The sequence below is a fragment of the Vigna umbellata genome, chromosome 1 (genome assembly GCF_029865625.1).
Source record: "Vigna umbellata cultivar VRB3 chromosome 1, Vumbellata_1.0, whole genome shotgun sequence".
Lineage (NCBI taxonomy): Eukaryota > Viridiplantae > Streptophyta > Magnoliopsida > Fabales > Fabaceae > Vigna > Vigna umbellata.
In genome coordinates, this window is record NC_142165.1 from 84,492,043 (window position 1) to 84,504,743 (window position 12,701).

General features: G+C 33.0%; 1 protein-coding gene and 1 pseudogene across 1 annotated transcript; both read left to right on the forward strand.

Annotated features, from left to right (window-relative positions):
- Positions 1-611: 611 nt before the first annotated feature.
- Positions 612-6,374, forward strand: LOC124845778 (pentatricopeptide repeat-containing protein At5g15010, mitochondrial-like). The gene is made up of 2 exons (XM_047322940.2): positions 612-2,350; positions 4,757-6,374. Exons 1-2 carry the CDS (start codon positions 922-924, stop codon positions 4,930-4,932), a joined length of 1,605 nt encoding a protein of 534 aa, XP_047178896.2. The 5' UTR covers positions 612-921; the 3' UTR covers positions 4,933-6,374.
- Positions 6,375-8,743: 2,369 nt separating this feature from the next.
- LOC124845779 (NDR1/HIN1-like protein 12) lies at positions 8,744-9,768 on the forward strand (annotated as a pseudogene).
- The last annotated feature ends 2,933 nt before the right edge of the window (positions 9,769-12,701 follow it).

Genomic DNA, 12,701 nt, shown 5'->3' on the forward strand with positions numbered 1-12,701 from the left:
TAATAAAATCCAATTATACAATTCAATTAATATGAGAGTGAAAATAAATTATATTGACTTGGGAGTTTGACTTTCAAAGAATTTTGTTGAGTTGTGAATGAAATATTTATATAACTTCTTATTTGAAAGAGTGTATTGAATAGATAAATTTTTTAATAATATATATTAAATAAATTTAATTAAATAAATTTAATAATATACATTAAATTAATATGTTCATAAATTTATTTATATTTTTTAGGAGTTTATTTTACATATTTTTTATATTCTTATAAAATCTATTATTGTATATATTTTATCTTTTATATTTTACAATATATTAATTTTTAAAACCTATAAATAGTTTTTATATTACTTCTATTTAAAATTTAATTATAAATTTAAATATATTTATTATTTATTTCTTCAATTTTTAAATATATTCTATCAACATCAACTCATCCATAGATAGTGTTTAAAACTAGTAAAAATAATAAAAGTAGTAATGTACACTGAAGTTATTAATAAACATAACATGACTGCTTTAACAAATTTCTAATACCCTTATGGTAACACATTCCAATCAATTTGGGCCATTACATAACAGAGGCCCATTTCTATGCACGTGCATGTATCGATTGGCATCACACTTCACTCTGCTCACCAAAGTCTGCAGCTTCTCTGTTACACGATTACACAACACAAACTCAACTTTCTTCCTTACTCGCGAGTCACTGAACACTGCACTCAACCAATCCAAAACACTCTCCAAACAAAACCCCACACCATTCCCTTCTTCACAACGAATCTCCAATTCCCATTTTTCTATCCACTCCTTCCAATTTCCTTCGTCAACCCAAGCCACTGCTTCCACCGTTTCAACGCAAAATTCAAGCATTCTTGAAGAGCCCTTCCGATGCGCCTCACCGGACCCATTGATCCATGAATCGTAAAATGGAGGCAGTGGCTGAAAACCCCGCAAGGTCGACGGGGTTAAAGTACGCATCCATAAACCCTAACAAACCTCAACCATCCCCAATTCCCAAACCCAACCAATTTCCCTCCCACCTCGACGCGCCCAACGTCTCGTCTTCCGCTCGTGCCCTTTGTGACATCCTCACACGCGCCTCCCCTCACGACATCGAAACCGCCCTCTCCTCCTCGGGAATCGATCCCGAGGAGGACCTCGTCAAAGAGGTCCTCAAACTCTCTTACAACTACCCTTCCTCCGCCGTCAAGTTCTTCCGGTGGGCCGGGCGAGGCAAAAAGCACCCGGCTCATACCTGGAACTTGATGGTCGACCTGCTGGGTAAAAACCAGCTTTTCGAGCCCATGTGGGATGCCGTCAGGTCTATGAAACAGGAAGAGAAACTTTCTCTCTCCACCTTCGCTTCCGTCTTCCATAGCTACTCCGCTGCCGGTAGGTTTAACGAGGCCGTCATGAGCTTCGACGTCATGGACAGGTACGGCGTCAAGCAGGACGTGGTGGCCGTTAACTCGCTCCTCAGCGCCATTTGCTGCGAGGACAACCAAACATCCGTGGGCGTCGAGTTTCTCGAGAGCATCAAGGCGAAGGTGTCGCCTGACGGCGACACCTTTGCCATTCTTCTCGAAGGGTGGCAAAAGGAAGGCAATGCTGCTAAAGCTAAGATCACGTTTGGTGATATGGTGGCTCAAATTGGCTGGAACAAGGACAATGTTGCTGCCTACGACGCGTTTTTGATGACCCTCTTTAGCGCTGACCTCATGGATGATGTTGTCAGGTTCCTTCAGGCTATGAAGGACCATGGTTGCTTCCCAGGTTTGAAATTCTTTACCAACGCGCTTGACGCTCTTGTCAAGCGAAACGACGCCCATCACGCTATCCCTATGTGGGATGTGATGGTCAGTGGCGAGTTAGTGCCTAATTTGATCATGTATAATGCCATGATTGGGTTGCTCTGCAACAATGTTGCTATTGATCACGCCATTCGCCTGCTCGATGAGATGGCTTTCCATGGCGCTTTTCCGGACTCCCTTACCTACAACATGATCTTTGAGTGCTTGGTGAAGAACAAGAAGGCGCGTGAGACGGGGAGGTTCTTCGCCGAGATGATCAAGAATGAGTGGCCCCCTTCCGGCCCTAACTGCGCTGCCGCCATTGCAATGTTGTTTGAATGTGATGATCCCGAAGCAGCGCATGAAATTTGGAGTTATGTTGTTGAGAATCGTGTCAAGCCGCTTGATGAGAGTGCGAATGCCATGCTAGTTGGACTTTGTAACTTGAGTAGATTCTCGGAGGTTAAGAGGTTGGCTGAGGATGTGCTTTATAGAAGGATCAAGGTGTATGAATCTACAATGACTTTCCTGAAGGATGCCTTCTATAAAGAAGGTAGAAGTGCAAGAGACAAATATGATAGTATTTTTAGGAAGTGGAAAGCTCATGTCCAGTTGTAATCTAAAAATTAGTTGCTTTTCAACCTTTGTTGCCAAAGACAGGCAGGTTATACTTGTTCTTGACTGTCTTTGATGGCTAAAGTGGTGTTCTGCAACTATTATCATATTCACTCCATGATTGCCTTTCCCTGTGATAATCTTTGTGGTAGTAGTTATATTTCTTGGCTAATTCCTTTTCTTCCACTTATTTTAAATATCTGTTTTTGAGCTTGTCATACTGCAGTTTAGGATCAACTTATTAATAAATCATGAACCATCGGCGGTTTGCATGCAAATTTCTAGAGTTAATTTTCATGACGGGGTGCTCATAATATATAATATTTGGTAGAACTTAAATGCTCTCTGTAAATATTTTCACTTGGCTTGCCTCTCCATGTTTTGGTTCACATTTCTGGTGCAGGCTGTTCTTGTTGGCCTTTTCATTAAAATCATGCATCTTATGACAAAGTTTCACATTGAGTTTCCTTGTTTCATGTTTCTACATGGTTATTTTACTATCTATGTATTTGCATGTCAATTTTCTGTCATCACATTAGAGGCCTTAAAGCTTATGGATTGTTACCCTGTGGGAGATGGGGAAGAGGAGCAAAAGTTCTCCACAGTATAGAGATATGGGAACAGGGATCATAAACCTCACTTGGCAAGTCTCCAAATATTTTAAAAAACAAGATCATCCGTACTCTTAATTCTGTTTATATCCATATATAATTGACAAGTTATCTTTTCTCTTGATATTGAGTGTATAATGTGGTTTTTGATAATTTATGATTATAATTTATTTTCTAATGTTGGAGATTCGCTCACTTAGATAGACATTCCTTATCTACTAAATGAAGTCAGTTGTATGGATTCACGTGTTCTTACTGGGTTGGTAAAGGCCAAATTCTCAGGAATGTTGGTCATCATGGGGCTGCTCTTGACAATTTTATCAATGTTTTATTTTGGTCTTTCTCTCTCTCTTTTAATCACCAAAGACCATGCAACTATTCCTTAGTGGTGTTGCCAGTGACATTTTTCCCATATTCAAACTACCTTATTTGAATTTTTATCATCCTTTTCTCAATTGGTACCACACCAATAAATCCTTGTATTATTAATTAATCGTTTTGTATGTTGTCCTTTCTTGTGTGACCACTCTCATTTATCGTAAAATTTTATTGCTGCTACCCCATATTTTTCTTTCGGTGTCCCCTTAACTTCAACATTCACAAACATTCTTCGTACATGCATAAGTAAAGATTGTGAGAAACCACATTGGTTGGCACAAGTGGTAGTGACTCGTGTCCTTTAACCAAGTGATTCAGGGTTCAAATCCTAGTGATACCACTTTTCGTATGGAATAAATCATGTTTGGAGGGAAATACCCACCTTGTATGCACTTAAGGTCCCAATGATAGTCATTGTTTACGGTGATGAATTAATCCGTACCACTTTTACCATTTTATTGTTTTTTCTTATTCAGTTCTTTCAAAGGTTTGTATGGAAGTCGAACTGTGGGTATGTTCAGTTGCAAAACAAGCTGCTCCTGTCCTGCCCAAACCCCCTTCCTTTGCTATAGAATAATCATGCATAGAATAATCATGGGATATTCTCTTTTTCACTTCCTGCATAGGCTAATCTCATTCCTTTCTCTAGGCATGGCTTATCAATAAAGAACCCTGCAAACGACTGTTGTTTCCTTTACATTAAAAAGTTCTTCCTTTTTATACTAGTGTTTGTGGAATGTAATTGCATTCTATGTCAATACAACAGCTACAAAACTTGTTCCTACTAGGCGTGATTGGCTACATAAATCAAGAAAATTAATCTATAGAAAAAACTATTGATTTCGATGTATTAATTAGTTTTTATAGATTTTCTCAGTCCCTTCTTTAATCTGTTAGATATTTGCTTGTATATGCTTAAATTTAACACTCAATTTTTGGTCTTGGAGACAGGCATGTTTTGCTTGTTCTTGAAAGTCTCAGTTAGCTTTACCTTTCTTTCGAGCAGTGTTCTATGAGTTTCATTGTTTTCACTCCATGGTAGCCTTTCCTTGTGGATAATTAGTTGTCTATGCTGTCTTTCTGTATAATTCCTTTTATTCTCCTTATATTAAAATGATTATGATAATATTAGGCTGATCACACTCGGCTACCTACGATGAACCAAGGGGTTCGTGAATTATATGGGATTTGGGGCTGTTTTTTCTAAATTAAGAAGTCATGATAGAATAATCATAATCATTATAAAAAATTATTATTATGACTTTCATGTAACTATTTGCGTTTGACTATCGGTTTATGATTGTCAACCCAGTCCTAGCATTTTCTCTTCAATTTGTTTTTCGTATTTTTTGTAGGAGGGCAGTTTTCGTGGGCTTTCATGAAAGTTGCGCATGCTTGCTTAGAGCAAACCTGCAGATTAAGTTTCCTTACGTGGACATTTATCATCAGTGCTTTGATGCAAGTGCCTCGTGCTTATACTCTATTAGATTTTTGTGCATATGTTATTGATAGCATTGCCTTGTTGGTGTAAGTGGGGATTCATGGTACTAGAATTGTGGTCGCAAGATCAAAGTTTTCATGGTTTCTACAACTGTGTCGACAACCGGAATCTAAAACACTCGGACCACAAAGACCCGAAGTGGAGAGAGTTGAATGATAAAATTATCTTAGGGGTGGTATGGGCCATTACGACGGTTTTCATTTTTTATTTTTTTCTTGGCTGTTTCATGCAATTAAATTGTTTCAAATATGATTTTTTAAAAGAATTCTCTGAACATTGTTAGTTGGTCATGGGGTTTTCTACTTTTGAGGCCGCTTGATTGACAATTCCAAAGAGATACACCTTGCTCAACTATTCTTTTTACAGTATGTGCATCATTGAAGGATTTTCTGTAGTCATGTGATAGTTAACTATTGGGTATGTTTATTTGGATCATAATCTGCCCTCTTCCCCTCCTCCTCCTGGGCTCTCATTCACAGAATCTAGGTACTTCTGAATCAAAATTCATGGATTATTCCCTCACTCGTCCTCTTTTGCTATTTCTCATTCCTTGTTCTAGCGATGGCTTGATCATCAAAGAACCCAGGGAAAGCTCTGTTCTTCCTTTTAATTAATATGTTCATCCTTTTTATTCTAGGTTTTGAGGAATGAGATTGTATTCTATGCCAATGAGGTGACAAGATTGTGGATCTTCATAGAGGGATATTGTGCATATTGCTGAGTGCTAACATCCTATATTCATTTTTTAGTCCACTTCCTCCGTATTTTTACTTTGCTTGGTTCATTCATCTCCCAAATATGCCGTAATGCTTAAAAAAGGCTGATATGTTTGATGCAAATTGTCCATAGATTTGGTAAAATTGAGGGAGATATTTTAGAATTTAATGTGATTGAAATTTACTCCTTTATTGAAAGAAGGTCCATATAGTTAAACCAAATAATTCTGGGATCTCGGAATTCATAAACACTCTTGACTCATCTAATGTAGAGCGTGCTAGTAACCTGCTACAAATTGAGAGTATATTGTGTTGATAATTTCTTTTATGATTACTGTCTGCAATCTATGGTTCATCTTTTCCTCACATTTAGCTCATTTACTGTATGCACGCACAGAAGGGGAAATATGTTATTGGTCTTTATTGTTTTTTGGATGGGAAAAGATTTGTGAAAGGGAAGACTATAATTTCTAGGCCAGGGCTTGCCACAAGATTTAGCATGGGCTTCTGCTGCCTACTTATAAATAGCTGACCAAGATGGATGGTTATCAAACATAAGCTGCTCAGGAAAGTGTCCCCGGATCCTTACCAACACCTGGTGGTGAGTGCTTCTGTATATTACTTTCACTTGTACTTACAGATGTTCCTTGTCACATGGTGACATGTAAACTTTGTATAAATATTATATATATGCTTTAAAATTTATTACAAATGGTTGAAGCATAGCTCAAACTTAAATCAATTGTTATTCTGGTATATTTTTGTTTACATTAGTAGAGATATCAATTATTAGCAAAACGAAGCACAGCTTAAGATGACAATTGTATTCGTTATACCTAACAGAAGCACTTCTTTGATACAGAGAACTGTGTAAATAATTTATATATTTACTATTGTTACCAACTATAGGATGTTATTGGTTGTTAGGATAACAGTTTACCATTAAAAGAAGGTTACTGCATTTTGCTAAAAAAGAAATAGTTATCGCATTTGATTGTTGTTGTTTTGATGCATAATCTCTACTTTTAAGACCGCTTGTTCTGTTTGAAAAATTGTTTAGTTTTTCTTCTAAATATGTGAGAAACATGTATCATTCGAAAGACCTTGTACTTTTTACGACTGGGTATAAAATAACTATCCGCCAACAATGAATTGTTGGATTCTTGTGGCTTGACGACATGTTAATGTCGATCTTTCTATGTCATAAAATAAGGTGTCAAAAGTGAATCAGTTGAATTAAAAATAGGTTAACTTAATCTCATTTACTTTTTGGTGAGATTCACTATAAATCCGTGGGTGAGGTGGGTTAGATAATTGACTTAGTTAAAGTTTTTATATATTTTTTTAATTTATTTTATATATTTAATGAAACACTTTCAAAATAGATTGATTCACTCATCTATTTATAGCATTATAATTAAAGTATTATTTATTTCATTATTATGAAAATAATAAGTGAAAATAAAAATATTAACTTATGTAATTAGAAAATAAAATAAATTAAGCAATTAACTCATTTGAATAATGTTTTATTTTTGCTGGCAGGTTATGAGTTCACCGTTTTAACACTTCTAATCATACATAAATAAACATGCTTTCTCTGTTACAATAAGAAAAATATTGATAGGAAAGTAGCATTAATCAAATTGTGGTAAATCCCAAAAAGATGGATATAAGATAGCCATCCTTCGGGGTTTATTTCTTATCATATCACAGATCTTTTATGTTCTTTGTAGGTGCCGTTTTCGTTTACATTTATTGAAATTGATAAATTTAAAAAAAAAAGTTATATAAATGATAAAGTCTTCTCATCCTTAAATATTAAGTTCACATCCCATTTCTTTTGTTGTACCTTTTTTAGAAAATGATATCTTTAAGAGTAAAATGTTGTCGTTGTAATTTATACACAATAAAAATAAACTTTCTTTACATGAAGGGGTATAAATAATGCAAATGCGACTTCCTTTTAGACATGTTAAAGTGGGCTAAATCTACTTGTATAGATTGTTTTATTATGATTTGAGTTAAAAATGAGTTAATAAATATATTAATAAATTAAAAAAATTAATTTCGCTTTATTATGTTTTATTTTTTAATTTATTTTAGGGTTAAGTATGTTTTTGATCCCTTAACTTTTAGTGAAATTTGGAATTAGTCCCTGTTCAAAACTTTGGCCTAATTTAGTCCCCAAACTTTAAAAATGTGTGAATTTAGTCCTTTTAACTAAATTTTGTTAGGTTTATTTGATGTTTTAAGTGAGTTTCATGATAGCATTTGAGTTGTTTATAGCATTTGACACATTTTTGCTTCAATGTTAATTGAGAAATGTGTTTGAAACATCAAATAAAGTTAACAAATTTTGGTTAAAAGGACTAAATTCACATATTTCTAAAGTTTGGGGACTAAATTAGTCAAAAGTTTTGAAGAGGGACTAATTCCAATTTTCAGGGATCAAAAACATATTTAACCCTTTATTTTATATATTTATGGAGTGCAATCGAAGTAAATATACTTGACCCATTATTTTATAACAATGTAATCAAAGTATTCAACTATATTATTATAAAAATAATTATTGAAATTAAAATATGAAATTATTTGGTAAACAAATAAATTAAACATTCAAATTATTTATTGAATAAACTCTAATATTTGAAAAAATTCATTCTCAAACTATATTTTATATATTAAATAATCATAACAATAAAAATGATAAAAATATAATAAAGGATTGTTAACCGTGAATTAAATTAAAAGCGATAAAAATATCGTATCTGCGTAAAAAATCGCGATAAATAATTGATATTTGTAAATAATAAATATTCATATGTAACAAATATTTTGATATTCGTTTAATATAAAAAAATAAGAAATGATAATATTAAATAATATAAAAATTTTGTGTGTAGAAAATAATAATTTCTCAAAAACATGAATATAAGTTCCACAAACAAGTTTATTTTAGTTAAAAGATATTAAAATGGTTAAAGAACTTGTTAGATTCAGCCTTAGTGTGAAATTGATGCATGTTTGGAGGTGCACAAACAAAGGAGAGAATTTGGTCTGTACAAAACAGTAGAAAAGAATAATCGGGTAGGATTTAGCACTGCAAGTTTGGTATTTTCACCTTTTTGAAAACCAAATAGCAGCTATGATTCATAGTGGTGGAGAAGCTTATGCCATAAATGCACTAGATCTAATGCTTTCAAGGGAGGAAAAGAAGATACCAACCTTGAATCAAAATAGAGTTAAAACAACTATAATCTACTTCTTCACTCACTGCAGCAAAAACCATTTTTAGTCCTTCGTCTGTTCATGCTGTTTCTCCATGGCGAAAACCATGCCGAAGTTCAAGGGGAAACTGGTGATGGGTGCAAATGGGCGGACCAACCCTTTGGTGTGGCTGGTGGCGATTATCTGCACCGTGATAGCAGTGGCAGTGGTAGTTGTAGGCATTGCAGTGTTCATTGGGTACATGGTGATCCACCCCAGAGTGCCTGTGATAAGTGTGAACAATGCTCACCTTGACCTTCTTAGAAATGACTATGCCGGTTTGCTCCAAACCCAACTCACCATTGTTGTGACTGCAAAGAATGGGAATGCCAGGGCTCATGCAAGCTTCTCTGACATCACCTTCAACGTCAGCTACCAAGGGCAGGACATAGCCTGTGCTTGTTGCAGACCCTTTTGAGGTGCCAAAGAACAGCTCAAAGGACCTCAGCTACGTTGTTCAGTCATCATCCATACCCTTGAGTCCTGATCAGATGGAGCGAGTGGGTGATGCGTGGAAAAAGAATGAGATTGAGTTTGATTTCACAGGCGCTGCAAGAACACAGTGGAAGGTAGGACCTTTAGGCTCTGTTAAGTACTTGTGCCATCTAGATTGTGACCTCAAGTTCCGACCTTTGAATGGGACTTACATACCCTCCCGCTGCACCTCCAAATCTCATTGATTCTTAGTTACTGCTTTTTCATATTTCCTTCACTTTCTTAGCAATAAATGTAGATTTTTCAGCTAATGAAATTCTTAATATTTTGAGTCTTGGTTTTTGCAGATGCTTAACTCAGTATGCATCTATATTGTTACTGTTTAGAAAACTTAGTTCACTGAATTAAATCAATCATCTGTGTATAGATATAGAACATGTTTATCAAATTTACTTTGTTTTTGTTGTTTTTCTTTGTTGGTTCAAAGTAGAGATGATTTGCAGAATGGACAGATTTTGGATTTAATTATACCTTTGTTTAGGTTTATAAGTGCTGATTTCAAGCAAATATTGTAGATGGAAATTGAAATCATCGTCAAGAAAGAGAATGGAAGAAACCAGAAAAAAAAAAGCCTAACATTCATCCAATATAAAAAGTTGTTGAATAGTTTAAATATTTATTTTTTCTTTTGGTCCCTTTTCTAAGGAAGCCTTTCCCTCGAGCCTTGTATTTTCTACACATTTTATACTGTCTTAGTTGTTAAGTTTCTACGTATTGCTCCTCTCATAACACTTTTTAGTTTTTATATAAAATGCTACAATTTGTGTAACACACTGTGAAGTGTCAGGGTCACATCCCAAGAAAACCTTACCCAATACTAGTTTAAAGCTACCAGAATATTCAATTACTAGTGCATAATGACCAAAAAAGTAATAAAAAGAGCAATAAATCTTTTTATTAGAGGTTCATGCGCATTATTGAATAAAATAACGTGTCATTTTTAGGATTTTTTTTAATAGTTGTCTTAAGTTAGTTTAATGTAATTATTGACCTAAACAATTTTCGCAATGTTATTTAAAAAGTAATTTATATTAACATTGTGTAGAAAATTTAATTTCTATTAGTTGAAAAATAATTTTATGGACCTCAATCAAAATGTTTGTGAATATAGTTAAGAAGTGACCGGATCGATGTTAATCTAGAAATAATTTTGATTTAAGTTCTAATCAATGTCGATTTAAGACAATTGTGATGGACATCAATTAATATAATGTATTGATGTTAAGTTGAAAAAAATTGCATTTGACATTGTTCAGAATCATTGTTAATGTTGATAAGAAAACCGTCCTAATTAATATCCGTTGAGAAATAACACTAACTTGTATCTGCCAAAAAAGAAAATATTGTTATAATGATTGAAAAATAACTACGAAAACTTTCATGAAAAATGCACATTCGATCAATACTGCTTTAATCTTGACCAAGTAGATAACATCTTAATAGAAGTTGAGTTGATAATATCTTTAGTAAGACTAAAATTAATAGAAGATATGAAAAATATATATATTAATTTCAAAGAAAACTGAAGAACTTCAAATACTTAACTTTTAAACAAAATTAAAAATTTTCTAATTCTAAATAATTAGTTATAAGGAGTTGGAAAAAGAAATAAAAAAACTTTTCCAAAGATATGATAAAAGAATGAAATCTATTTGTGATATATAATTATTATTATTACTTTTTAAAAAATCTTGATTTCATTATATCAATTTTGTTATTCCTTTTCATTTTTTCATACTGTATTCCTATGAAATATTATAAATTTTCATTTAATTCTTTTATTTGTGGAATCATTGTTAATTTTATCTGTTTTTAATAAAAAAAATTTTAAATTATTAAAAATAATTTTACCGACAAGAATAATTTGTTAGAAATTTAAATTATCAACGAATTTTATTATTGATGAATTTTAAAATTTTAATTATTGATAAATTTATGATTAATAAAAGAAAATTAAGTAAATTTATTAATAATGTATATTTCATTTATTCAACGTATTTTTCTGTCGATAAATTAAATATATATTACTAACGTACAACTGCAATAAAAAAGTGACAAATTTCTTGTCCAAATCTTATTTTCAATGTTTAAACTCTTTCTTTCATTTTTTTTCATGAGCAATCCATCACCATTGAGAGTTTAAGACCTTTAGATACATCGAATTCAAGCATGTTTATCTTCATCTCTACTTTCACACCTGAACCACAAAACTACTGACAAAGCAAGAAACTAAACAGGAAAGTGTTGATCCAATGAATAATATATTGTTCCTCGGTGAAGAAAGCGCCACTTCCTGCCCTCCATATATAAAGTGGTGTTTTATTCTACTCAATCTCTTCTTATTCTCTTTTATAAAATTATAGTTCCTCTTTAACTCATTGTGTTTCTTAGTTTCTCTCATTTGAATTCCTTTTAAGAATCTTTTTCTAATTTGAATTCCTTTTAAGAATATTTTTCTAATAAAATAAGTGTATAACTTGACGATAAGGTGAATAGTATTTTAATGTGAGTAACGAAGACATGTTGGATGAGACATTAATAACTATGAAGAAATAAAAAATAATAATACACAAAATATTACTTTTGATTAGACATGTACTTAGTTCTAAATCAAAACCATGTAAATTACTTTCTAAAATAGTTAAACATTTTCAAAAGATAATAACTTTTAAAAAAACTAAAAGAAGTCTCGGTCAATATTTAGCAAAATGAAAGACCACATCTTAGTGGTATACCTTTGAATTTCTTGGAGTGACGTAGGGAGGAAAACACAACGAATGATATCTTCCAATGCATGGTATTATTTATTGGATTAATATAATACTATGCAAGATGAAGCTACAAGATAGCAAGATTATGATTAGAAAAACATCTTGGAAAATTACGTTACTTGTTAGGAAAATCATCATCAGTGCATCAAATATCTTCAATGCTGAAGTTTTGTAGTTTGACATCTATCCCGACGAATAAACAACCTAGGTATGAAATTGTGTTGTATTTTTATTACCATAACTCTCACCTATTTTTCTTTATATTGTTATTCAATTGTTCTTGTTTTGATTAGAATTAAACATGATTGACTTTCCTCTCCAAGTAGTTTCTAATTTTACGTTTCTTCCTTCAAAACACCAACCAATCACCACGAAGGGGATCTATGCCTTCTCTAGGTTTGGGCTAACATTTCTTTATGCTTTATACATTTCTAGGTTTTTTCCCAATATAATGCAAAAGATGTTTTACTTTTGTCCAAAAGCTTAACCACCGAACCATCTTACCATGTGAAACACAACCCTTCAAATATTAAATATAGAATAT

Coding starts and splice junctions, on each gene's coding strand:
- LOC124845778 (XM_047322940.2), top strand. CDS start 922: ATGAATCGTAAAATGGAGGCAGTGGCTGAAAACCCCGCAAGGTCGACG. Junction 2,351..4,756: donor GGATGCCTTCTATAAAGAAG/GTAGAAGTGCAA, acceptor TATTTTTTGTAG/GAGGGCAGTTTTCGTGGGCT.